The sequence below is a fragment of the Tupaia chinensis genome, unplaced genomic scaffold, assembly GCF_000334495.1.
Source record: "Tupaia chinensis unplaced genomic scaffold, TupChi_1.0 Scaffold150166_1, whole genome shotgun sequence".
Taxonomy (NCBI): domain Eukaryota; kingdom Metazoa; phylum Chordata; class Mammalia; order Scandentia; family Tupaiidae; genus Tupaia; species Tupaia belangeri.
The window spans coordinates 630,915-658,080 of record NW_006210004.1 but is presented as its reverse complement, the minus strand read 5'-3'; the positions used below and the strand labels follow the sequence as shown (position 1 = coordinate 658,080).

General features: G+C 39.3%; 1 protein-coding gene across 1 annotated transcript in view; it reads left to right on the top strand.

The window, feature by feature from the left end:
- The window catches only part of CLASP2 (cytoplasmic linker associated protein 2), a 223,769-nt gene continuing 196,603 nt past the window's right edge, over positions 1-27,166 (top strand). Inside the window, exons 1-5 of the mRNA XM_027769656.1 lie at positions 1-195; positions 12,524-12,602; positions 20,792-20,895; positions 23,372-23,463; positions 24,973-25,048. Of these exons, the coding sequence (XP_027625457.1) occupies positions 1-195; positions 12,524-12,602; positions 20,792-20,895; positions 23,372-23,463; positions 24,973-25,048 (546 nt within the window). The remainder of the gene's footprint in view (positions 196-12,523; positions 12,603-20,791; positions 20,896-23,371; positions 23,464-24,972; positions 25,049-27,166) is intronic.

Below are 27,166 nucleotides of genomic sequence, written 5' to 3'. Positions count from 1 at the left end.
ATGGAGCCCCGCAGCATGGAGTACTTCAGCGCCCAGGTGCAGCAGAAGGACGTGGGCGGCCGGCTGCAGGTCGGCCAGGAGCTCTTGCTCTACCTCGGCGCCCCCGGCGCCATCCCGGACCTGGACGAGGACCTGGGCCGCCTGGGCAAGACCATCGACGCGCTCACTGGTTGGGTGGGCTCGAGCAACTACCGGGTAAGCGGCGGCGGCGGCGGCGCGGCCGGGCTGGGCACGCCCTCCCGGGTCAGCCCTTTAATCCCGGACGTGCGCGGCCCGCCCGGAGAGCCCCGGGATGTGCCTGGCCCCGTCACGGGGGATTGATTATTGGGGTCCCACGGCACGCCCACGCTGGCGAGTGTGCCTGTGCGCGAGCCGAAGACTCACTTCCACCACGACCAAGTTTTTCCACGCTCGAGAACAGTGACAAAGACAGCGATTCCGTGGCACGTTTTGGAGTTACTTGGCATTAGGACACAATGTTGACCACTTACTTAAACAAACAAACAAAAATCACTGATAATTTGCATACATTCCATAAAGGGCTTGAAGATCTTTGATCATTTGTATATACTTGTGTAAGCCCTGCCCAGACTGAGCCGTAGGACATTAGAATATGCTTTTTAAATCGAAGCGAGTTGACAAGTGAATCCTCTCCTAAATCTCTTTCATCTATTTATTTTTCGCTTGTAACTGTTATGCCCGGGAGCTTGTGATCGTTATCTCTAAAGGGTCGTTAGAGTTTAATCGAGGGGCTGATGGAGTTTGCTGTTAAATATAATAAAAAATGCTGAGCCCGTGACATTATTTGTTTTTCGTTTATTGACGACAGCGGTTGAACGCCCTCTACTATTTTGTCAGTTGAGGACTGACTCGGATTTGAAACCTTGTCCTAGATTAATTTTAGCCAATCTAGTGGGGGGTAAAGTGGTCTGTAATGGATTCTAAATACACACTCTATTATCTTTCTGCCGATTATTCCCAACCATAATTAAACGATTTTTTTGTAAAATACCCGTGTCTTCTGATAGAAGACAAATTTAGCAGGATCCTGGGGTGGGGGAGATGAAAAGAATGAGGTCCAAAAGGAAATGAGTGTTTCTGAAAGTCAGGAGAAGACAAGTTGTAAAGTAGCCACGTTGGACTACTAAGTAAATATTTTGTAATTAGCCTGTCCTGTGGTTGTTAGAAGTTACTTTTCTTTCTTGTCTTCTGGTGGCAGTGTTGCTTTTAAAATGCTGATCCACACATTCTGTGGATGAAGTGATTCTTTTTAGTGAACATTCTCATAACCCAGTGAATAGAATGTACTTTGAAAGCTTTTATCTACATAGAGAAGAAAGGCAAACTGTAGAATTATGGTGCAGATTTAATAATTAAATCTATATGAGTTTTGCAGTGGTTAGACTTTGCAGGGATGATAAACAATGTGAGAATTGACCATCTTGGTGTTCTGTTACCATACTATTATTATTTTTTGGAAGTTTGGGTAAAGTTCATATTTAATCATGTACCATTACAGTTTGGGGGATTATTCTTATTTCTTTAAAAGAAATAAGCTAAATTTATTTATAAGAAAAACATACACATGAAGGGTGGTAGTTTTATCCTGCTGCATAGACTGTTGTAGAAAGTTAGCTCTTCAGGGGCCCAGCCGTTGGTGTAGTGGCTATGTTGCTGGACTCCCATGTAGTCGACAGCAGTTCGAGTCCTGGACTCAGTGGCTTAAACTCAAGCCAGGCGTGTGTGCTTGCAGTTCGAGTCCCAAACGCAGTGGCTTAAATTGATGCCAGGTATGTGTGCGTGCATGCCCAAGATCCTGAGAGGGGATTGTGATGTGGCTATCCCCCCTGGAGGGTGATTTCTCTCTTTGTCTCTCTGTCTTTCTGGTGAACGCACTCACCATATAGCAAAAACATCTCAAAAAAAAAAAAAAAAAAAAAAAAAGAAAGAAAGAAAGAAAGAAAGAAACAAAGTAAGTCAGCTCTTTGGTAATGTTTTCTCTCCCCTTCCTAAGTGAAGGTTGACATTTTTCTACACCAGCTGTGGGGGATTGGCTTTGTGCCATTTCGCTCTTCAAATGTACTGCCAGTGCATACCAGTTGAGCTTACCCAACTCCTGAAACACACTCAGGTTCTGTGACACCTTGTCTTCCAAGGTAGAATCCATCAGGAGTCTGACCCATGTTCTCATCTTTTGTGTTTGTGTGTGTGTGCGGTGGGTTTTCTTTTTCAGACAGTGTGTCTGTGTTGCCATCCTCTTCGTCAGCCTTCTAAGTAGTTGCAACCACAGGCCATCGGGCCGGCTCTTTCAGACAAGGTCTCCCTATGTGATCTATGCTGACTGCAAGCTCTCAATCAGGAGCATCCAGCTCACCCTTCTCAGCGTCTGGGACCATAAGCATGAGCCACTACGGGTGTCTTCTCATCTATTTTTACTACATATTATTAGGGAAAGTCATGACGTGTTTTTCTGTGCAAAAATGCATCATGGCTTTCCCAACACCCTAATACCTCACAACCCAATACCTCCCCGCTCCTCACTAGGTTATATATATAGCCCGAGACGGGTCAACAATGGGAGAACTGTCATGGCTCCCACCACCTGCTCTGTGCACTCCTTGTAGTTAGGCTCCTGTAGTCTACCTCCTTTCCTCCTTACAGTGGATGAAGTAACCTATCTTCAGTTAGGCCAAGGCTACCACATGAGTGTTAGATTCCATGCCCTCCTGCCTCTGGAGCAGGGACATTGGTCCATCAATTCTCTCTTCCTAAATCATTTATTTTCTCTCTTCTACTGACTTCTGTGGTTAAAGACTTCTGACAATGTTAGGGAGATGGCATCTTAATGAGTCTGTTATTTGAGTATATAAAAACTAAGTTACAAAACTGTAACAGGTTGTCTTTTTATTATTTTTTTTAACTCATCATACAATAAAACATTTAAATCTGATTTTAAAAGTGTATCATAGGAATTTTTGAACATATCTTAGAACTGTATTTAAATTTTTTATTATTCTGAACAATACATGATTTCTCTGTGGATTTGATAGTACTTGAGAATTTGGGTGCCTTTTTTTAATGTTTTTTTCCTTTTCGTTCACTTATTTATTTTGAAAACTTTATAGGGTACGTGTGCTCACTTGAGAGAGAGGAAGAAAATTCAGAAAGCACCCTCCTTGGGACATGGTCACACTGCAGTACCTTCTCCGTTTCTCTCTCCTCTCGGGATTTTTGGGTGTGTAAACACATGTGTGCAATGTGTTTTTCATGCCGCTGGATCTGGGACTTGAACTACATGCTTGGCCATGTGGGATCCAGCTGCCTTAACTACCGTGCCACCAGCTGGTCCCTAGAATTTGAGTGTCTTAATAACAGCCATTGCTTCAGTAAATCTCAGTGCTTTCTGAGTCTTGGGTATTGTACAAGATGCTGTGGATCCATTTGTGATTCAGATACACAGGGCCCATTCATTCAGCCTTATTCGAATATTCATTGACGACTGTCCTTGCTCAGGCTCTTACTCTTCTAGGCACTGGGGCTACAATAGTGAAAAAGGTTCAAGCGTGGGGAGAGGAGTAAGCAGGAAAATACATAAAACCTAAGTGATTTGGAGAAAAACCAGTAAAGGAAATAAGGGGGATTGAGCAGGAGGTGAATGTTGGAATTTTAAATAGTTGGTTTTTGAAGATCTCATTGTGAGAGTGAATAATTTAGAGAAAATGGGAGAGTGAGATTCCTCCTGTTATGTCAGAAAGAAGTGGGTGGATGGAAATACAAATTAGATCATTTCACTTAACGTATGTTTGTAGGGGCCAACAGGTGGAGTGGTGGTTAAGGTGTTCGACTCCCACATGGCTGACCCCGGTTTGAGTCCCAGATCTGGAGGCTTGCTTTCACTTTCTCTATTTGTCTGGCCAAATTAAGAAATAATAAGGGGTCAGCAGGTAAGCCTTGTGGTTAAGGTGTTGGACTCTCACATGGCTGACCACTGTTCGAGTCCCAGACCTGGCATCTTGAAATTCACACTGGGAGCATGTGTATGTGTGCCCAATATCCTGACAGGAGAATGGAGGAGCAGGGATTGTGGCATGGCCATCCTCCCAGGGCTGGGGGGGAGGGGAATGACTTCTTACTTTCTCATTGATTGCACGCACCCTATAGCAAAAATCTCTCACAAAACAAAACAAAACACAATATATGCTTGTAAATTAGTGTGATGCAAAAGAATAAGGATGAGACTCTGTTTTGGGTGGTCAAGAAAGATGGCATTTGAATGCAAAAGCTGGAGAGATAGAGGGAAGTAAAGAATGATTGAAGCAGAGGAAATAGAAAATTCAGAGGTCCTTTTTAAAATTTATTTTATTTATTTTATTTTTTGGAGAGGTTTTCGCTATAGGGCGCATGCACTCGCCAGACAGACAGAGACAGACAGAGAGACAGAAAGCAAGAAATCACCCCCCAGCGGGGATGGCCATGCCGCAATCCCTTCTCTCCATTCTCCTCTTGGGATCTTGGGCACGCACGCACACACGCCCGTTTTAAGCCACCAAGTCCAGGACGCAAACCGTGGTCAACTACGTGGAAATCCAGTGACATAGCCATTATGCTAACCGCTGGTCCCTAAAATTTATTTTTTTTAAATTTGCTATAGGGCACGTGCACTTGCCAGAGAGAGAGAAAGAAGGAGGGAGAGAGTCTATATGAGCACACTGCAATCCTTTCTCTTTTTTTTTGGGATTTGGGACACATGCACCCTGATGTGTTTTTCATGCCACCAGATAGCCATGCAGTCAGCCATGTAAGATCCAGCTGCCTTAACCACTTTGCCACCTAGCTGGCCCCAGAGGGCTTGGATTTGATGAACTAGGTGTTAAAGGTTAAGTTGAGGAGGCAGGTGGAAACAGCTTTATAGTATTTATTATAAATAAAGTAGAGTTTTATGTAGGGGAGAGGTCTGGTGATGGACATTGTTTTAGGGAGAGTAGGAAATGAGAAAGCAAGCCACCAGGTCTGGGACTTGAACCATGGTCAGCCATGTGGGAGTCCAGCACTCTTAACCACCATGCCACCTGCCGGCTCCCATATTTGCTCTTTTGTATTCACCTACCTTCTTTAGGAATGCATTGGCTACTATTGGGTCTTCATTATCTCATGTAAATTTTAGCATCAGTTAGTCAATTTGCACTCACACCAGGAGAACCCATGAAATAAAACTAAGATTTCTGTTGGAATTTACATTGAATATAATTTTTGAAGGTAGAATTGATACTTTATGGTATATTAACCCCTTTTTACCAGTGAACATTGTTTGTAGGTCTTTGTTATTTTTCAGCAAATAGATATTAAGCACATTTTACTAGATTTTATTCTAGGTAATTTACAGTGTTTGAAAGTATTATAAATGCTGTTTGTTGTCTGGCATCTAGAAATAAAAAGACATTTTGTATATTTTCATGATCAGCTTGCTTATTATTGTATAATTAAAAACATTTTTTCCTGCATGTTGTGGATTTTTAAAAGTTTTATATATTGGGTCGTCTAAAAATTCATGACATGTTTTTCTGTGCAAAATTGCCTCGTGACTTTTCTGATGACCCAGCATTATTTCTTTTAAGTCTTTTAGCTTTGTTTGGTTTTAGTGTATTGAATAGGCCCCTTAGAATGAGAATGAATAGAGACCAGCAGATGGCATGGTGGGTAAGGGGCTGAATTCCCTTATGGCTGACCACAGTTCAAGTCTCAGATCTGTGAGAAAATAACAACAAATAAAATAGACAAATAAATAAATGTTTTTAAAAACAGAGAATGGGCATCATTGTGTTGTTCCTGGGTTTCAAGGGTATGTCATAACATTTCCCCATTAGCAGTCATGCTTACTGTAATTTAAAAAAGAAAAGAAAAAACTTTATTGTGGAGAATTTGGAACATATATAAAGAGAGATAGTAAATTCAGCCCACACCTTTGTCAGCTCAAGACCAATCTTCCCCCTATTACTTCGTTACAAATCCCAGATGACATATTGCTTCATGCTTAGTTCTTTCTAGTTAGAGTCTCAAAGATAAAGCACTCTTAAATATTAACAACATAACCTGAATATCATCAGTTAGAAAAACTGTAATGCCTTGGAATCAAATGTTCAGGTTCAAATTTTTTTTCTTCTGGAGGGCATGTGTTCTTGCCACAGGGCAGCGGGGGGTGTGGGGGAGAAGATAAAGTACCTCCATGGCAAAGGTCACACCGTAGTCGTCTTCTCTGTCTTCTCTGTCTCTCTCTCCTTCCAGAATTTTGGGTACACATGCACATGCACCTGGCATGTATCCCAAGCCACTGGCTCCAGAACTTGAACCATAGGGTTGGCCAAGTGGAATCTGGCAGTCTTAACCATAAAGCCATGGAGTCAGCCCTAACAATAATATAACTTTAAAAAAAAAATTTGCGGGAACCAGCAGTTAGTGTAATGGCTATGTCGCTGGACTCCCACGTAGTCAACTGCGGTTTGAGTCCCGGACCCGGTGGTTTAAAACTCACGCCAGGCGCGTGTGCGTGCTTGCCCAAGATCCTGAGAGGAGAATGGAGGAGAAGGGATTGCGGCGTGACCATCCCCCCTGGGGGATGATTTCTCACTTTCTGTCTCTCTGTCTCTCTCTGTCTGTCTGGCGAGCACACGTGCCCTATAGCGAAAAAACCTCTCCAAAAAAAAAAAAAAAAATTGCCAGAGGGCACCAGCAAGTGGCATGGTGGTAAGGCTCTGGATACTCCCACATGGTCAACCACAGTTCGAGTCCTGGACCTGGTAGCTTGCTTTCTCACCTTCTCTCTCTCTTTCTGTTTGTCTATCTCTAGTCAAATTAAAATAAATGAATGAATAAATTAAAAAATTAAATCATTTAAAAAAATTTTGCCAGAGGATGCAAATGCTTGCCAGAGAGAGAGACAGAGTGAAAGGGGAAGAGAGAAAAACCCTCCCACATGGCATGGCCATGCTGCAAGTCCTGTCTTCATTTCTTCTTCCTTTGGGATTTTGGACATGCACATACATGCACCTAGCATGTTTCTCAAATCTCTGAGACTGGGACTTAAACCATGTAGAATCCAGCTGCCTTAACCACCATGGTTAAGGCCATGGACTGGCCCAAAAACATATTTTTAAATTAAGGTATGTAGTTCTTTTTTAGATAGAATGTTATTGCACACTTAATAGACTATTATATAGTATAAACACACCTTTAGCTTTTTGCTGTATGATGTGTCCTCTTGCCAGAGAAAAGATAGACAGGAAAAGTGAGAAATCACCCCCAAGGGAGAATGGCCATGCTGCAACCCCTTCTCCATTTTCCTCTCAGGATTTTGGGTATGCATGTACAAGTGCCCAGCACGGTTTTCAAGCTGCCAGGTCCAGGATTCAAACCAAGGAGTCGGCCATATGGGATCCAGCACTTTAACCATAACACCACCTGCTGGCCCCATATTACTGTGTTTCAGAGTCACTTGGAATAGTCTTTTGTGTGATCTTGCTAATGATATAAATATAGGTTCATTTATTTTATTTCATTTTCAATGAAAGTAATAGCTAAAAGAAAGCATATTCAAAGTCTAGTTTCTTTTTTTTTTTTTTTAAGTTTACTGTAAGACTTGTGTGCCTGTCTGAGAGAGCGAGCGAGAGAGAAAATGAGAAATCATCCCTAGGGATGGGGAGGGGCAGAGGAGGAAGAAAGTGAAAAATCACCCCCTGAGGGGGGGCAGATACACCACAAGCCTTTCTTCATTCTCCTCTTGGGGTTTGGGTATGCACGCACATCCACCTGGCATGTCTTTCAATCCTCTGGGACTCAGACTGCTCAGTTGGCCATAAGGACTTCAGCTCCCTTAACCTCCATGCCACCTGCTGGCCCTCTGTATATCCTGTTCCCACCGATTAAACTTCTATTATCTTTCTGCTTTCTCAAATAAATAATTTTTAAAAATTTAACTCAATTTGTCCACTTATTTTAATTAGACCAGAGAGGGACAGAGAGAGAGAGAGAGCGGGAGAGAGAAAGTGAGAAAGCAAGCCTCCAGATCTTACACTTGAACCACAGTCAGCCATATGGGAGTCCGGTGCCCTTAACCACCACACCACCTCCCAGCCCTTTCATTTTTTTTGTTTTTAAAATATTTCTATATTTTATTCTCCTTTTTGGATATATATAACTCTCCCCAACTTGCCTTTTTCATGTAATAATATATTGTGGAGATCATTGTATACCAGAATTAGTATAATCTTTTTTATTTTTTAAAGTGTCATAGTCCCCTATAGTGTGGATAAACCATAATTTATTGAATCTATTCCATATTGTTGATCATTTGGATAGTTTCCATTCTATTGCAGTGATTTTTTTTTTGCATATGTCTTCTCATAATTTTGCTAGTATAACTTAGAGAGAGTCCTAAGTAAGTTTTTAGGAGAATATGTTTTCTTTTTCTCTTTTTTTTTTTTTTTTTTTGGAGAGGTTTTTGCTGTAGGGCGCGTGCGCTCACCAGACAGAGAGACAGAGGGACAGAAAGCGAGAAATCACCCCCCAGGGGGGATGGCCACGCCACAATCCCTTCTCCTCCATTCTCTTCTTGGGATCTTGGGCACGCACGCACACGCGCCCGGCCTGAGTTTAAGCCACCAGGTCTGGGACTCGAACCGTGGTCGACTATGTGGGAGTCCAGCGACATAGCCATTATGCTTACTGCTGGTCCCAAGGAGAATATATTTTAAGTTTTATTGACATAATTAGCATTCTATACAATTTACTCATTTGAAACATTTATCAATTCAAGAATTCATCAATTTTGATATATCCACAGATACAGTCAACCTTCACCACAGTCTATTTTATTTTATTTTATTTATGTATCTCTTCCATGAGAGAGAGAGAGAGAGACCACCTGCTACAGGGTCTTTATGCCATCATCTAGGACCCCCCGCCCCCAACCCCGTGAGTCAGCCCAGTTAGAGGCATACTTCAGGTGTAGCCAGTGTGCTTAGGAAAACTGTGGTTTCAAACCAAGGACCTTTTCCATGCGGCTCCCATTGTATCACCACAGCACCACCTACTAGGCCTTTACCACAATTTAAGAATCTTTTTTCTTTCTTTCTTTTTTTTTTTTTTTGGAGAGTTTTTTTGCTATAGGGTGCGTGCACTTGCCAGAAAGAGAGAGACAGAGAGACAGAAAGCGAGAAGTCACCCTCCAGGGAGGATGGCCATGCCACAGTCCCTTCTCCATTCTCCTCTTGGGATCTTGGGCACACACTTACACGCGCCTGGCGTGAGTTTAAGCCACTGGATCCGGGGCGCCAGTCACGGTCAACTACATGGGAGTCTAGCCACATAGCCATTACGCTAACTGCTGGTCCCAATTTTAGAACATTTCTATCACCTCTGAAAGAACTCCATACACTTTAACTGTTACCCTGCTCTCTATAGCCCCATGGCTACCACTGATCCTTTTACCGTCTCCAAAGTTTTTTGCTATTTTCAGATTCTTTTATAGTAGGAATCAAATAGTATATACATAGCTTTTCGAAAAAGTATTTCTCTTTTCTTTGAAGATATTTTTGTTAGGTATAGAATCTGAGTTTTTGTTTTTTTTTTTTCAGTGAAGGTAACAGTTATTGTCTCTTGACTCATATATGAGTTATTTCAAAAAGTTTATGGAAAATGGGATTTAAAGCTCAAGTTTATTTTGGTGCAAAATTCTTTTTTGGAATTTTGGCATACTTTTTTCCTACGATATACATTTTTTATGAACTTTTGAAGACCAGCTTTTTCACAAGAAATCTGTTGCACTTACACATTTATTTTTTTTCCTTTCACTGGCATTAATTTTTTTTTCTTTTGGTTTTAATGGTCTGAATATGATACGTCTTGGTGTTTGTTTTTTCTTCTTTAGTTGCCAAGAGTATGTGCATGCTTATGTGAAAGAAAGAGAGAGAACTCTTTAATGGAGCATGGTCATGCCACAATTATTTTTCCTCTGTTTCTTCATCCTGTCAGGGTTTGGAGCATGCATGCACATGCCCCTGGCGTGTTTTTCAAGCCAGGGGCTGGTATTTGAACTGTGATCAGCTATGTGGGATCCAGTTGCTGATGTACTGTGTATAACCTGTGTGTTGCATTTAACCTCTGGGCTACAGGGCTAGTCTTATCTTTGTGTATTTTTATTGTATTTTTCCTTTTAAGGGTTCTCTGAGACTTAGGGATGTAGTTTGATGTCTTTCATTATTTTAACCAAATTTTTGGAAATTTTCTTTCCAAATATTTCTTCTTCCCTATTCTCTCTACTGGAGTTTTAGGGCATGATAGGCAATTCAATATTCTTCCATTGCTTTTGAGTGCTTTCTCCGTCTTTCTCCTTCTCTCCCTTTGTATTTGTATTTCAGTTGGTTACCTCTTTACTGATTCTTCTCTGTGTCAAGTGGGTTGATGAACTTCTCAAAAGCGTTCTTAGTCTTTTTAACATGCTTTCTGATTTTATAGTTCTTATCATTTGAATTGAACTCTGTCTTAATGGTTTTTATATCTCTGTTGAAATTCTTCATTTATTTATGCATATTGTCTACTCTTGTAACTCAAGCCTTTAATATATTAATTACGATTATTTTCAATTCTCCAACTTATGGCTCCAACTTCTGGATTATCTATGTAATTTGTTCTAGCACTTGCTTTCCCTTAGATGTGGAATTTTTTCCCCCTTTTTTTAGGTCTATCATATAGAAAATCATAATTTTTAATTGAAAGTTTGAGTGCATTTCAGACTTTAAGACTAAGTTAAATAGGATTTATACTTGGAAATGGCCTCCTTCTTTTTGTCTAAAGCTTATAGTGAGGAGCTGTAAAATCAAGCTGGTCAGTAATTGAGTTACCTTTAGTTCATAGTTGCATCAGAGTCCTCTAGCACTTGATTAGTTTGAGGGAGAGATTTCCTCACTGTTTCTGCTAACCCTTGCATTTTAGGCTTTTTGTATTAGGTCGATGGGAAAGTCATGACATACTTTTCGATTTTTTTCCCCCTTATGCAAAAATGCATCCTGACTTTCCTGACAACTCAATATTTTCCTGTGGTTTATAGAGGGTTTTTCCTTGATGTTCTTACCCCTTCCCCAATGGTAGACTACTGTTTCTCATTTTGTGCTTGCAGACCTGGTTTTGGAGAGTGGGGCATTCTGTTTTCCTGGTCTTGCTTTTGGTCTTAGGATGCTTTTTTGCTCCTTAGTCTTAGGGTGAAGAATGATTCAACAGTGTGTCCCTCCCTTACTGGGAGCCTTTCATTATCTAGACCCAGGATAGCATTCAGCTAATTCTTCTAAGGTAGAAGGCTTCTATCATCTATCTGTTTGTCTATCTATCTGTATTTTTTGTGGGGGCGGGAGGTGGGTTGTTAACAATGGTGAATTTTACCTATGCTCTGGGGCAACTTTAATATCCTAGCTTCCGTAGTTTCAAACTATTTCTTACAGGGTAAGGGTACTTAACAAGGCAAGCTGCCTGCCTTTCCTATAGAAGCAGCTGTTTCTTTCCTCCAAACCTATATTTCCAAGAGATACTTTTCCCATTCTCTAGCCCATCTCTTAGTCTCAATTACTGAGTGTCTAGGGGAGGTGTGTGGAGAAAATTTTACAAGCGGGTGTGAACTAGAGACTGCAAGTGGGTACACACTCTCCTTGTATCTGTATTTTCATGGTAGTCCATACCTAGCTAGTAACAATTTTAAGTATAGCTAAATTTGTCTTACCCATTTGTATTACAGCTTCATTTCCTCCTATCCTGTCACCTGTGACCTATGCTTATGTCCCATGTCCTGGGCTAGTTTGTTATTCTATAACCTCAGCTTTCTTTTGGATTCAAAAATAGTTAGGATGTTATAGATTTTTTTCTTGTTACAGTAGATGTGGTGTTTTCTTCTAGTGTCTACATCCTGTACAGAAGCTGAAATATTTCTTTAGTTAAAAACTCTTTTTAACTATTTCATTTAGGAGACGTTTCAAAGTTATAGGAATATTATAAATATAGTCAGTGAATTCGGTAGCCTTTGTGTAATTTACATGTAATTTACTAGTTATTAACATTTTGCAAATGTGCTTAAACACTACCTTACTGCATGTTTACAAATTAGTATTATTGTTATTATTGTTCAACCACTTGAGAATAGGGTATCCCAGTTTAATGACTGGTTCAGGGGCTGGTCTTCATTGTCCTTTTTTTTAAGGAATTATTTTATTTAACTTTATTTAATTTGATCAGAGAAGAACAGAGTGAGAGCAAGAGCAAGAGGGAGAGGGAAAGTGATAATGCAAGCCACCAGGTCAGGGACTGAAACCATAGTCAGCCCTGTGGGAGTCCGGCACCCTTTAACCACCACGCCACCTGCTTGCCCCATCAGTGTATTCTTTTAAACCTTATATAATACTTTTTATATGTCAAAAATTATATATTGATTAATCATAGTATGTACCAGTAATTTATATTAATAAAAACGTCTTTTTATCCGTAGGTATCATTAATGGGATTGGAAATTTTAAGTGCCTTTGTGGACAGATTATCAACACGATTTAAATCCTTTGTAAAAATGGGTAAGTTTATTTTATTTAAAAATGATTGTACAATTTGACATAGTGAGTTTTTTCTTAGTTTTTCTTTAACAGAATTTGTTGTCTGTTAATTCAAAAATACAATTTTGTACACCTCTGAAATCTGCTACTTAGTATTTTAGTGTTTTCCCTAGAGAAAAGATTTTAAAGCTATATTAAGTAGATAATTATATCCTGCGTGAAGCAAAAAGAGAAGAAGATAAAGCCAAACTTGTTAAACATAATATACTATTAATAGATTTTTACTTCACATTCTCAAATTTTTTTTACCAGTTCTTAATTACTTTTTTGTAAAATGCTAAAGTTTACATGTAACTTGCAGTGCCATTTTTCTGACTATTTATGGGAATATCCTTTCATTGCCAGTCTGTTGACTAGTGTTTTATAAAATATAATAAAAATAAATTGCAGCACAATGAAATGAAAAAAAAAAAGGCCAATTTTTTATTACTAGATTCAACAACCAAAATTGCTTTGGTTAGATTGCTTCAAAAACACATCATAAACACTCAATTTCTTTATTGACAGTATACTGGTTAATTCTGGACTACTGGCTTGTACTTTGAATAGTACTTACGATATATTTGTAGTGTACTACGATATGCTAGTGTATTGCTCATCTTTTTATAATAGTTAAGGTGACAAAGTTGGTTCAGACTTGTTTTCCAAATCTGAGTGAATTTCATGTGGCTTCTGAAATGCTTTATAACTGGAGTTGGTCCTTTTATATGGGAGCATGTAGATGAGTAACCTTAGATGTAGTGATTTTCTTTTGTGGCTTAATACTCAGAATGTCATTGAGTTATCATGGTTACTTTCAAATATCTTTGGTTAACTTTTTCTTTTATGTCTGTTATGCTGCCAATTTATGTCACTCTCTTATTTATTTATTTTTAATTTATTTATTTTACATTCATTCACTGAACATCATCACACCATACAAAATGCAATTCCCTATCCAGAATACACTGTATGGTGGCTTAATCATACATGTTATCTTCAACAAATAATTTTACATTTGTTTCTTGTATATTTTTTCTTTTCTTTTCTTTTTTTTTTTTTTGATACCCTATTTCTCACCTTTTGCCATTTCCCACCCTCCTCCCATCTCCCCTTTTGCCATTCCCCCCCCCCCTCCCACACTCTCTGGTATCTACAGTTGCTTTCCATTCCTTCCCCACCGCCACATTTTATTGAGTCACAAAAGATCTTAATTAATCTAAATACTTTCAATAGCAAGTTCAACTGATATATACATATCTGTGAACACATTCCTGACTTTAGGCATGAAACTCAATAAGTAGAATGAATATACTATAAAGTAGCACCTAGCTGAGGTGATATAGCTTACTGTGGTCATTAAATAGGTATTTTTTAATATATTTTTTAATTTAAAGAAAAGCAGTTTTAGCTTTAATAAAATCAAAACATGTTAAGAGAAATTTGCTCAAGACTTAAAGCCAGGAAACAGGTTAGGATTCTGTTCAAATAGTAGGTACATGAACCTATCCACAGCTCAAGAAAAGACAAAAATCCTTAAATCCGGAAAACAAAGCATAGAAGAAAATCAATAATGTTTTAGTCAAAAGTCATAAAATTCTATTTCTCCAGTTCAGCCTCATATACTTTATCTTCTGTTGTGATCCTATTTATCTTCTGTTTTGGACCTATTTTTCCATTTAAATTCTAGAAGATAACATTCAATACCGGACTTGTCCCTACCATTAAGTTGGCCATTTTCTTAGTTGTTTTAGAAGTCTTATTTCTGTGTGTCTATAGTTAGTTTTCCTGGTATAACAATCCCTTCAGAACTTCTTGATGAGCTGGTCTGGTGTTAGTAAATTCTTTCAGGTTTTGTTTACCTGAGAATGTTCTTGGTCTTTTCTTCCCATATGAAGGATAATTTTGTTGGTTATAGTATTCTTGGTTGAAATTGTTTTTCCCTTAACACTTTGAATATATTTTTCCATTCTTTCCTTGCTCGCATTGTTTCTGATGAGAGTCTGGTGTTAGCCTGATGGGATATCCTTTGTAGGTAACTTGACATTTCTCTCTTGCCAATTGTAGTATTGGCTTTGGTCAATCTGTCTATAATTTCTTTTGAAGAAGATCTTCTTGGGTTGATTCTATGTGGGGTCCTTCGTATTTCTTGGGTCTGGATCTTTGAATGCCTCGCTAGGCTTGGAAAGTTTTCTTCTAGGATTTCATGGAATAGATTATCAATACCGTTAGTCTTTTACCTTCTGGGATGCTGATTATTCAGATGTTTGGACATTTAATGGTGTCTAGTATTTCCCACATATTATTCTCTCTCTCTCTCTCTCTCTCTCTCTCTTTTCTGGCTATTTTCTCAGTCTTCTCGGAGAGTTTTTCTAGGGCAGAGATTCTGTCTTCTGCATCTGAAATTTGATCTTCTGTATAATCTAGTCTGCTTTTAGTACTTTCAAGGGGGATTTTGATTTCCTGTATTACAGCCTTTATTTCTAACAGTTCTGTTTGATTCTTTTTTATGATGTGTATTTCCTCTTCAGATGGTGCAAGAAATTCCTCACCTCCTGGAACTCCTTGGCTCTTTTCTCCTGCATATTTTGGAGTTCCTTATCTCTTCTCTTGCATCTCTGTTAGCTTCATTACTAAGAATATTCTAAATTCTTTGTCAGATGTTCCCATGAGTTCCATTGGATTGTCTGTGGATGAAGAGAAGTTGTTCTTTTCCCTTGGGGGAGAGATATTATCTTGGTTTCTCATATTTCTTGTCCTCTGTGGTGATTTCTGGTTATCTGATGGGTTACATGTTTCTTCCTAATTTCTTGAAGTTCAGTCTGAACATTCAGAGGCATGCAGGAGGAGGTGATCTGCAATCTCTGTGCAGTTCCGTTTTTCTCCCTTTGTGAGGCAGATTCAGGAATTGAGTAATATTCTGACCCTCGTAGTATTCAGCTGTTTGGCTACTGTTCACTTAGACCTCTCTAGATACTCAGTGCATAGAGATACTCTAGAATGGGGTCTGGAGGTTGAAGTTTCAGCAGAAATCTTCAGTAGTTGTCATCTCTGAAAGGAATTATTCACAACTCATATCCTTCTTTTATTTTCAGTTTCCTAGCTGCCCTTTCAGCAAAAGCATCTAGTGGGTTTCCCTATCTTTGTTATTTACTTTTGGTTAATACCTTGTTCCAATTCATTTTTGTATTAACATCTTTTGAAAAGAAACTTTTTAACTGTCAGTCTTTTGTTTAAAATCTTTGACAGTTGGGACCAGCAGTTAGCGTAATGGCTATGTCACTGGACTCTCACGTGGCCCACTATGGTTCGTGTCCCAGACCCGGGTGGCTTAAAACTCATGCCGGGTGCGTGTGCATGCATGCCCAAGATCCCGAGAGGAGAATGGAGGAGAAGGGATTGCGGTGTGGCCATCCCCCCTGGGGGGTGATTTCTCGCTTTCTGTCTCTCTGTCTCTCTCTTTCTGTCTTTCTGGTGAGCACATACACCCTATAGCAAAAACCTCTCCAAAAAAAAAAAAAAAAATCTTTGACAGTTTTGCTCAGCAAACATGTTTTATTTGTTCATGTGTTTTCTTAAAACATTTGAATCAGTGTTTAAAATTAGTAAGTTTTAAGTAACAATTCTTATTTCTGGCTTGTCTTGAGAAATTGGCTAGTGTGGCAACTCCGATTTGAAGCTATGTTGTATTCCTTTCACCTGGGTCATGAACTTTCCAATTCATAAGTTCCTCCCATCTTCTCTTGTTTCCTTGAAGCTGAGAATGTCAACTTATATAGAAAGACTATAATACCCATACTTTTTTTTTTTTTTTAGTTTCACTATAGGGCATGTGCACTCACTGGAGAGAGAGACAGAGAGAGAAAGTGAAAATCACCCTCGGAGGGATGACTGTGTTGCAGTCCCTTCTCCTTTGGTCTCCTCTCAAAATTGTGGGCACTGATACACATGCATCTGACATGATTTCCTAGCCACCATGTTTGGAGCTCCAACCATGAAGTTCGCCGTGTGGGATCCAGCTACCTTAGCATCCATTCTTGACCTGACAATACCATACTTTTTGTTGTTTTGTTAGAGATTTTTACTATAGGGCACATGTGGAGAGACAGAAAGACAGAAAGCAAGAAATCATCCCCACAGGGAAATGGCCACACTGCAATCCCTTCTCCATTCTCCTCTCAGGATTTTGGGTATGCATGCATGCACGTGTACCCAGTATGAATTTTAAACCTCCTGGTCCAAGACTCGAACAACAGTCAACTACTTGAGTCCAGTGTCTTAACTATTTCGCCATCTGCTGGTCCCTACAATACCATACATCTTAACTTAGCTCAGTTTTGGCATTTTCTATATCTCCCTGACATTCGTGTTCGTAACCCTGGCCTGTTAGATTATTAGTTGTTATAGAGAGCATTTTAGACTTGAGAGTAATTATAGGTATTGTGTATCTCCCTTATCTTACAGACAAGAGGAAGGCCAGAATGGTTTTGATATTTGTCTACTCGCATTTAGGCATTTGGAATATTAGGACTAGAATTCTAGGGGACTGACTCTTAAAAATGCCCTTCTTTAAAATCTTCTCTTATGCTGCCCCGATTTTCCACTTCCATCACCAAATATATCCCTTTTCTGTCTCTGTAGCTTTTTCCTTTCTCACTTACAGCAAGTGCTTTCTCTCTGCTCTAGCTAGTCAGAAATGTGCTTTTTTATTTTAGGTCTGGCTTAACTTGTTTATGCCTCTACTGTGTGATTATATCTTTTGGAAATTCTTTCCTCTTCCCTTTGGTTTTCTTTCCCTTTTAAAGATGCACTTCAGACTTTAATATCTGAGAGCTCTTGACTTAAGCTCACCCTACATTTTTTCTTTACTCTGTAGTCTTATACTTGTTATCACTTGAGAGTCAATCTATTGATAGTATAATAGCAAAATTTTATCACAAATATGCTAGCATTTGGTGACTACTTTTTACTCATTCGCCAGGCTTATCTAATTTACGTATATGAAAGACTATCTTCACATTGTTTCTAATTTGTATAACAGCTCTGAGAGATGAGCAGGGTATCTGTATGCTCTTAAAGAGTCACAGAACTGAACTAAGAGTCTCAGAGTTAGCTTTCTTATTTTAGCCTTGTCAAGAGTCTTAGTCAAACAATTAAGGAACCTTTCTGTAAAAAAAAGAAAAAAAAGGAGGGGCCAGGAGGTGTCGTGGAGGTTAGGACACTGGATCCCACATGGCTGACTGCATAGTTCAAGTCCTGGACCCAGCAGCTTGAAAATCATGCTGTCCACGTGTGTGTGCGTGCCCAGAATTCCAAAGAGAATGGAAGGGAGGGGACTGCAGAGTGACCATCCCCTTTGAGGGATGTTTTCTCAACATTTCAATCTCCCACCACTTCCTGCGAGCACGCATGCCCCATAGCAAAAGTAAAATAAGACAAAAGCAGACCCAGGCCTCCACTGGCTCAGAGCAAAGAAGGTGGTATAGCTGTAATATCAAAATAGAGACCAGAGGATTTTTTATTTTGAACATGCAAGATGTTGATAGTGATGATAGCAATATTTTAGAGTGCTTCCTCTGTGCTCTTTATTCTGAGTTTTATTTTCATTTTCAGTAATCTTCTGAAGTCAATACTGCTACCGACACTTATAGATGAGGAAACAGACAAAAAAAAAAAAAGTTTAAATAACGTGTTTCAAGGTCACACGCCTAGTAAAATCTCACTAAGTGGTAGTGTTAATTTAAGGGATTACAAGAAGAAAATTTTTTTATTTTTGGAGAGGTTTTTGCTATAGGGTGCTTGTGCTCACCAGAAAGACAGAGACAGAGAGACAGAAAGCGAGAAATCCCCCCCCAGGGGGAATGACCATGCCGCAATCCCTTCTCCTCCATTCTCCTCTCGGGATCTTGGGCACTCATGCACACGCACCTGGTGTGAGTTTAAGCCACCAGGTCCGGGACTTGAACTGCGGTCGACTATATGGGAGTCCAGTGACATAACCATTACGCCAACTGCAGGTCCCACAGGAAGATAATTTGACTATATTTTTTGCCTTACAAACTGACTTTAGAAGCTGTTTCCTTTGAATTCTACCTCCCTCTTGTCTGTCCACCTTTCTCCTATTCCCCCAGTTACAGGATGGGATTTTTTTTGAGGCAAAGTGTTCATTTACAGTTAAAGGAACCCTGATTATGAAAAATATCTGATAATAAACTCTAACTTGCCTTTCCTGCTTCCATTTGTGAATAGTGCCTAAGTCTAGGACTTGTTAGAGAAAACCCCAACCCCTATTGGCTTCGGCTTTTAGTTTTTGTCTGTCAGTTGAGGACTATGTCATACTTATGTAAGAGTGCATAAGCATGTGTAATTTAAAAAATAACTATAAAACCAATACCTGATGATGCCCAAAGTCAAGAAACTAGAACTTTGCCAGTTCTTCATATGTCTCCTTTCTGTGCTCTACTTCTTCTACCAGAGGTAACCTTGTTATGACCTTTGGGATAGTTCTTCTTTTGCTTGTCTGTAGAGTTTGACATCTATATGTATTTTTAAGTAGAATAATATTAAGTTTTGCCTTTTTAAAAAATTACTATAAGTGGTTATCATACTGTATGTATTCTTTTGATACTTGCTTGTCTGTTATTTTTATTTATTTATTTATTTATTTATTTTTGTGCTCTTTATTCTGAGTTTTATTTTCATTTTCAGTAATCTTCTGAAGTCAATACTGCTACCGACACTTATAGATGAGGAAATAGACAAAAAAAAAAAAAGTTTAAATAACGTGTTTCAAGGTCACACGCCTAGTAAAATCTCACTAAGTGGTAGTGTTAATTTAAGGGATTACAAGAAGAAAATTTTTTTATTTTTGGAGAGGTTTTTGCTATAGGGTGCTTGTGCTCACCAGAAAGACAGAGACAGAGAGACAGAAAGCGAGAAATCCCCCCCCAGGGGGAATGACCATGCCGCAATCCCTTCTCCTCCATTCTCCTCTCGGGATCTTGGGCACTCATGCACACGCACCTGGTGTGAGTTTAAGCCACCAGGTCCGGGACTTGAACTGCGGTCGACTATATGGGAGTCCAGTGACATAACCATTACGCCAACTGCAGGTCCCACAGGAAGATAATTTGACTATATTTTTTGCCTTACAAACTGACTTTAGAAGCTGTTTCCTTTGAATTCTACCTCCCTCTTGTCTGTCCACCTTTCTCCTATTCCCCCAGTTACAGGATGGGATTTTTTTTGAGGCAAAGTGTTCATTTACAGTTAAAGGAACCCTGATTATGAAAAATATCTGATAATAAACTCTAACTTGCCTTTCCTGCTTCCATTTGTGAATAGTGCCTAAGTCTAGGACTTGTTAGAGAAAACCCCAACCCCTATTGGCTTCGGCTTTTAGTTTTTGTCTGTCAGTTGAGGACTATGTCATACTTATGTAAGAGTGCATAAGCATGTGTAATTTAAAAAATAACTATAAAACCAATACCTGATGATGCCCAAAGTCAAGAAACTAGAACTTTGCCAGTTCTTCATATGTCTCCTTTCTGTGCTCTACTTCTTCTACCAGAGGTAACCTTGTTATGACCTTTGGGATAGTTCTTCTTTTGCTTGTCTGTAGAGTTTGACATCTATATGTATTTTTAAGTAGAATAATATTAAGTTTTGCCTTTTTAAAAAATTACTATAAGTGGTTATCATACTGTATGTATTCTTTTGATACTTGCTTGTCTGTTATTTTTATTTATTTATTTATTTATTTATTTTGAGAGGTTTTTGCTATAGGTCGCATACGCTCGCCAGAAAGACAGAGAGACAGAAAGCGAGAAATCACCCCCTGGGGGATGGCCACGCCATAATCCCTTCTCCTCTACTCTCCTCTTGGGATCTTGGGCACGCACGTACACGTGCCTGGTGTGAGTTTAAGCCACTGGTTCGGGGACTCAAACCGTGGTCGACTACATGGGAGTCCAGCGATACGGCCATTATGCCAACTGTTGGCCCCAGTTTGTCTTATTTTTAACTGGGCTCAGGGGTGAAAATTTTAAAACAATTTCTTTACCTCACAACTCTTCATTAATGGAAACGGTTGCTATTCGTAATCTGTAAAATGTAGTTTGTGATAGAAGAGAGTTATTAACATTTACTCTTTTCTCTCCTTTCTCTTGAAGTGATTGTAGCTTTAATAGACCGAATGGGAGATGCCAAAGACAAGGTTCGAGATGAAGCTCAGACTCTGATATTGAAGTTGATGGATCAAGTAGCGCCACCTATGGTAGGGCTACATTTTACTTTTATTTACTTTTTAAACTTTACTTATTTTATTTCTTTCATGAGAGACTGTGAATAAGAGGATATGAGAGACATGCACCCAGTACATGGTTTGTCATGCCATGTTCCTCTCCCACAGCCTTCTACCAGCCAGGATCGTGAGTCCATGAGTCTGTGGGTGTTTCAGGTCTGCCGAGGCCGAACCCACTTGGCCGTGTAGCTCCAGCATTGCAGAGCCACATGCTACTGCCTGTGCTACCATAGGCGGGCCAGGCATACGTTTTACAATTTGGACTTTGCCAGTTAATAATGAGCCATCGTTAGTAGTCACAATAAGTCATTAAAGCGACAGAGGGCATGAAAGCTGAAATTTTGTTTGTTTGTTTGTTTGTTAGAGAGATTTTTGCTATAGGATGTGTGCACTTGCCAGAGGAGGGAGAGAGAGAGACAGAGAGAAAGATAGAAATCATCCCCTAGGGAGGATGGCCATGCCACAGTCCTTTCTCCTCCATTCTCCTTTTGGGACTTCGGGCATGCACGCACAGGCACCCGACATGAGTTTTAAGCTGCCGAATCCAGGACCTGAACTGCAGTCGACCACGCGGGAGTTCAGTGATGTAACCATTACACAATCTGCTGGTCTCGAAAGCTGAAATTTTAAGCAGTGAATTGTACTAATGTTTCCGAGCAGTTGAAATGTGAAGTACAGTGTCATTTTTTTTACTTTCTGTTTTTTTCTTTTCTTTGTTTTTCTTATACTCTATGCTTACCAGAGAGAGAGAAAGTGAGAAATCATCCCCAAGGGAAATGGCCATGCCATAGTTCTTTGTACTCTCGAGATTTTGAGTATTCATTAGCTTGCACCTGGTGTGATTTTCAAATCGCTGGATCTAGGATGCAAACTGCATCCCGATGCAAACCATCATGCCACTGGCTGGCACTGGCTTTTTAAAATGAAGTTAATGCATAGATTTAAGTGAATTGATAGTATATTGATTATTTTATGCTTCAGGATTTTTTCAGTCTTTTACTTGCAAATTACTAGATGTTCAGTTAAAAAGTAATTTTGATGGACTAGCAGATGGTGTAGCAGTTACATCACTGGATTGCCATGTGGCTGACTGTGATTCGAGTCCCAAACCTGTTGGCTTATAACTTAACACTGGGCACATGTGCATGCGTGCTCAAGATCCCAGGAGGAGAATGCAGAAGAAGGGATTGCAGTATGGCCATCCCCCCTGGGGGTCATTTCTCACTTCTTTCTCTCTCTCTCTGGTGAGCACATATGCCTTATGGCAAAAACCTCTTTAAAAAAAAAAGCTAATTTTGAGAAATACTGATTATTATATTAATTTCTGCAGTTCTTATAGAAGCAAGTAGAAAAAATTTTAACAGGTGTTTACTAATTATATAAGATATATTTTATATGACAGTAACCTGTGTTTTAAGAATACGAATACAGTAGAAATGATTTGACCTTACAGAGGTATTTTAAAAGGAGAACAATATATAAATGCTATAATGCAAAATTATTTTAAGATTACCTTCAGGCTATGTGTATAAGGTGTGCATAGAACGTAAATGAATTTGATGCTTAGAGTTAGGTCCCATCCCCAAGATACCTCATTATGTGTATGCAAATATTTTAAAAGCAGAAATCAGAAATATTTCTGGTTCCAAGCATTTTGGATAAAGAGTATTCAACCTATAGTAGAACTGCATGAAGACTCCAGAAAGAGTACTGAATCCAGAAAGAAGAGTGGGAGTGTATGTGCACACCTATGTGTGTATGAATTTAGTGAATGGTAAAGGTGGTATTTCCAAATGAGGAGGCAGAATTAATTAAGACAATTAGCTATATGTTTAGATATGAAAGATTGGATTACTTGTTACACCAAATCCAAATAATTGCTTTAGATTATTTGTACAAATTTATTTATGCCTTTTCCAAGAGGAAATTCTAGGAGGTAGCTATAAAATGACTTGTCCAAAGATCTTTTTGTATTTGGACCCAGTATTAAAAGAAGAAAGCCTTAATTATGAAATGTTTAAAAGGCCTGCTCCATGTGACAGTCTGTTCTAGTTGCTAGGCAGTGTTGGACCTCTTAAATGCTTTCTGGACTACTGGGCTTATAATGGTAGTGTTGTTACTGAAGTTTTTTAAAGCGTAGAAGAAATCCCGCGTCCTTGGAAATCCCAAGCATTTTAGGTATTGGACGTGGTCTTTCAGAGAAATCTTTTGAAATCTTGCATGATAAATACATAAAAATTAGAAATACAATTAAATCATTAGCAATAGGTGAAAATGATTGCAGTATGAATTTGGCTTAAAAAAAATGTAAGTAGAAATTAGTGGACAGTCTGATGAAAAAATCTAGACCCAGTGATGTTGGTAATAAGGTTGTGAAGAGAGAAAAGATTATAGCATGAATACGTTAATGTTTTATTATAGCTGTTTACTTTTTTTTTTTTTCGAATAGTACATTTGGGAGCAGTTGGCTTCTGGTTTTAAGCACAAGAATTTTCGATCTCGAGAAGGTGTTTGCCTGTGTCTTATTGAAACTTTAAACATGTAAGTTTCATTACTATTAAAAACAGCCTTATGTTTTTACATTTCTCTAAAAAACTTCCATTTCACAACGTCAAGAAAAGCTAAGGAAATAACAAATGTGAAGTAATTATTAATTGATCTCTGGCGCAAGGTTTTTTACATCTACTGTTAATTTTTTGTGTCATTCAGTTTTTATTTTTAAATTAGCAGTTATTAATAATTTCTTTAATTATCTCAACAATAACCACCCAAAATATGAGGGATCTTCATAAAGTTCATGGAGAATGTATATTACGAAAAAACTGGATGGAGTTTAAATGATTTTTTTTAATCAAAGCCAACTTGTATTTAAAAATAAAATTGCCAGAAAGCGTATGCTCTTGCTAGAGAGAGAGAGAGAGACCAAGAGAGGAAGAGAGAAAGAACCCTCCAATGGGACGTGGTTACACCACCTTCCCTTCGCATCTCCCTCCCATTATGATTTTGGGCTTGCATGCACGTGTGTCTGACCTGTTTTTCTAGCCCTCGGGGCCAGGATTTGAATAATCAGATTAGACATGGGGGCTCCAACCCCCTAAACCATTGGACCTTGGCACCAGTCCTCAACTTGTACTTTAATTGCATTCCTCCATGAACTTTTTGAAGTCCTCTTGTGGATGGCATAGATCTGATATGTGATAACTTAGAATCTTTTTCTGTTGTTTATCTAATTCGGGATTATCTGTAATTCAGTGATACTTCACATATTGTAGCCGTTGCCCTTAACCCCACTACCCTTTTGCCAGTTGGCCCTCGGCTCCCTTTAGTAGCGTGGGTGGCATTCAGAAGTAGATGGAAGCAGACTCCCGGGTGACGTAGGCAGCAGGTCTGGTAGCAGTGTGTAGAGCTCTGACACTATCAGTGCCAGAGTTAAGAGTAGTCTGAAGAAATGCAAACTGAGGTTTTTGTTTTTATTCTGGATTTTTTTTTCAGGTTCTGTGTAATATTTCCCAGTAGTGTTCCTTTCCTTAACTATGTTTTCATTTATCTTCTTTTACTGCTCTATGGTCCTTTCTACCATCTAGAGCTTGTAAGTGCATTTAGACCCCACAACTTTTGTGGTTTTTGGCTTTCCTGTCATTTGCTTTCAACCTATGACCTCATCAGAATACCAGTCACTATAAATAAAGATCTTTTAATGAATTAATTTTATTGGAATGCAAATTTGAGACCCATAGTCTTAAAAAAAAAATCATTGTATCAAAAGCAAAAGCTGATTTTCTTAAGTAACTGATAGGTTGCTAAGTTAAGAGTGCCATTGGTTGAACACTTTGCCTTGTTGGATCACGTGTTGCTAGTTCTCAGTGACAGTCATGATTATTCAAGTTTGCGTATTTCACATTGTTTAAAATTATTTTTGCTTGTGTTCATACATGTTATAACGATGTGTGCCCATCCTCTCCATATTTGTTGTATTGATATAGACAAGAAGAAGGTGTACTCTGACTAAAACCAAATTCTCTCTTTTGTTTTTCCTCAAATTACATTTAGTTTTGGGGCTCAGCCACTAGTCATCAGCAAGCTGGTACCACATTTGTGTATCCTATTTGGAGATTCCAACAGTCAGGTAAAAATTTACTTATATCAAGTATTGACTCGTTGTTTGGTTACTCCTTCTATACTAATGCTCTTACCCCATTTTTTAAAAAGAAGATGGTGGAGGGGGAAGTGGCGAAATCAAGATTTTAACCTCATGTTTTGTTTTAAAATCCACCAAGTTAGTTAGTTAAAAGTTAGTTTTAAAAAACACATTATAGTGGGGACAGCAGATGGTATAGTGCTTAATGGGCGGGACTGTCACATGAGTGACCACGGTTTGAGAGCTGGACTCTTAGGCTTGAAATTCACACTGTGTGTGTGTGTGTGTGTGTGTGTGTGTGTGCCCAAAATTCCAGGAGAAAGGAGGAGACGCAATTGCAGCGTGGCTCTCCTCCCTGGGAGGTGATTTCTTACTTACCCTCTCACTTTCTTTCTGTTTCTATGGTGAGTGCACATGCCCTATAGCAAAAACCTAAAAAAAAAAAAAAAAAGTAAATAAAAAATGAAAAACACATGATATTTATATAAATTGCTAAAGTTTGTCACTTCTTTGGTATTATTAAAAATAGATGGTGGGAACCAGCAGTTAGCGTAATGGCTGTGTCGCTGGACTCCCACGCAGTCGACCGCGGTTCGAGTCCCGGACCCGGTGGCTTAAAACTCACGCCGGGCACATGTGCGTGCGTGCCCAAGATCCCGAGAGGAGAATGGAGGAGAAGGGATTGCAGCGTGACCATCCCCCCTGGGGGGTGATTTCTCGCTTTCTGTCTCTATGTCTCTCTCTGTCTGTCTGGCGAGCGCACGCGCCCTACAGTGAAAATCTCTCCAAAAAAAAAAAAAAATAGATGGTAAGTTCCTAGATGTCTAGTTCTTGAGTTTGAGAGATTAAAAAAGAGTTTAGATTCCCTTTTATAGTCCTCCTCTGTGTTAATTGTAGAGATAGGTTGTCAGCTTCCTTTTTTTGATTTTGAATATGGCTTTTTTTATTCTCCAAAAAGTGCAGGGAGTACCTTAAAGTAGGTAGTCTTTGCACTGACACTATAGGGGAAGCGGAAGCTTTAACAAAGGCATAATCTGCTGCTTGGCTTTACAGATAGAAGAAACCTGAGTATTAGCCAGGGAAGGCCAGGAGAGGCTCATTTAGATGCTCCACAATTACAGCCAGTAATAGAAAGCACGCGGCTTTACCTCCTCTATAAAAGAATGAGCACAGAACGGCTCGCAGATGCAGTGATCTCCATCAGAAATGCCCGGTCTGCCCGACCCTTGCTTTTTCTCTGTCTGTCCTTTCTCAGTCCACAGCCCACTCGGATTGAGATGGCATACCATCTCTTCACCTCCAGGCCAAGGCGCTGGGCGCCCAAACATGGACCCAAGTACAGAAGAACTCAAATGATAAGGATAGTGGACACGCCTGAGTCCAACCGGAAATAAGAGAGTAAAGTAGGAACTAAGGAAAGTAGGAACGGAAGGAGTGCATTGAGAGTCGGGTGTAAAATGGGAAACACTCCGAGAGATATATGTATATTTAAGTGTTGTTCCGTGTAAGTATGAAAGTTAAGAGATTTGGAAAGCGAAGAGAGAAAAAAGTTAAGAGATGTTTAGTAGAGGGAGAGATTTAGAAGCTAAGAGATGTTTAGTAAAGAAAGACTTAGAAACCTAGGAAGTGTTTACTAAAGCAAGAAATTTAGAAAGCTAAGAGAAAAAAAGTAACAAAGGAGTCAGTTTGAAGTCAGGTGTAAAACCAGCTAGAAGCCAAGAGATTTAGAAAGCTAAGAAAGAAAAGTAACAATTGAAAGAGTCAATCTGGGACCTTCTGGCATAATGGCTATGTTGCTGGACTCCCATGTAGTTGACCGCGGTTCGAGTCCCAGACCCAGCGGCTTAAACTCACACTGGGCATGTGTGTGCATGCATGCCCAAGATCCCGAGAGGAGAATGGAGGAGAAGGGATTGCAGTGTGGCCATCCCTCCGGGGGATGATTTCTTGCTTTCTGTCTCTCTCTTTCTGGCAAGTGCCTACACCCTATAGCAAAAACCTCTAAAAAAAAAAAAAATCAATCTGAAGAAAAATAGGTATGTATAAATGTTGTTTGTTAAAGCTAGTATGTTTAAATGTTTGTAAAAGCTAGGACCAGTGAAGTGT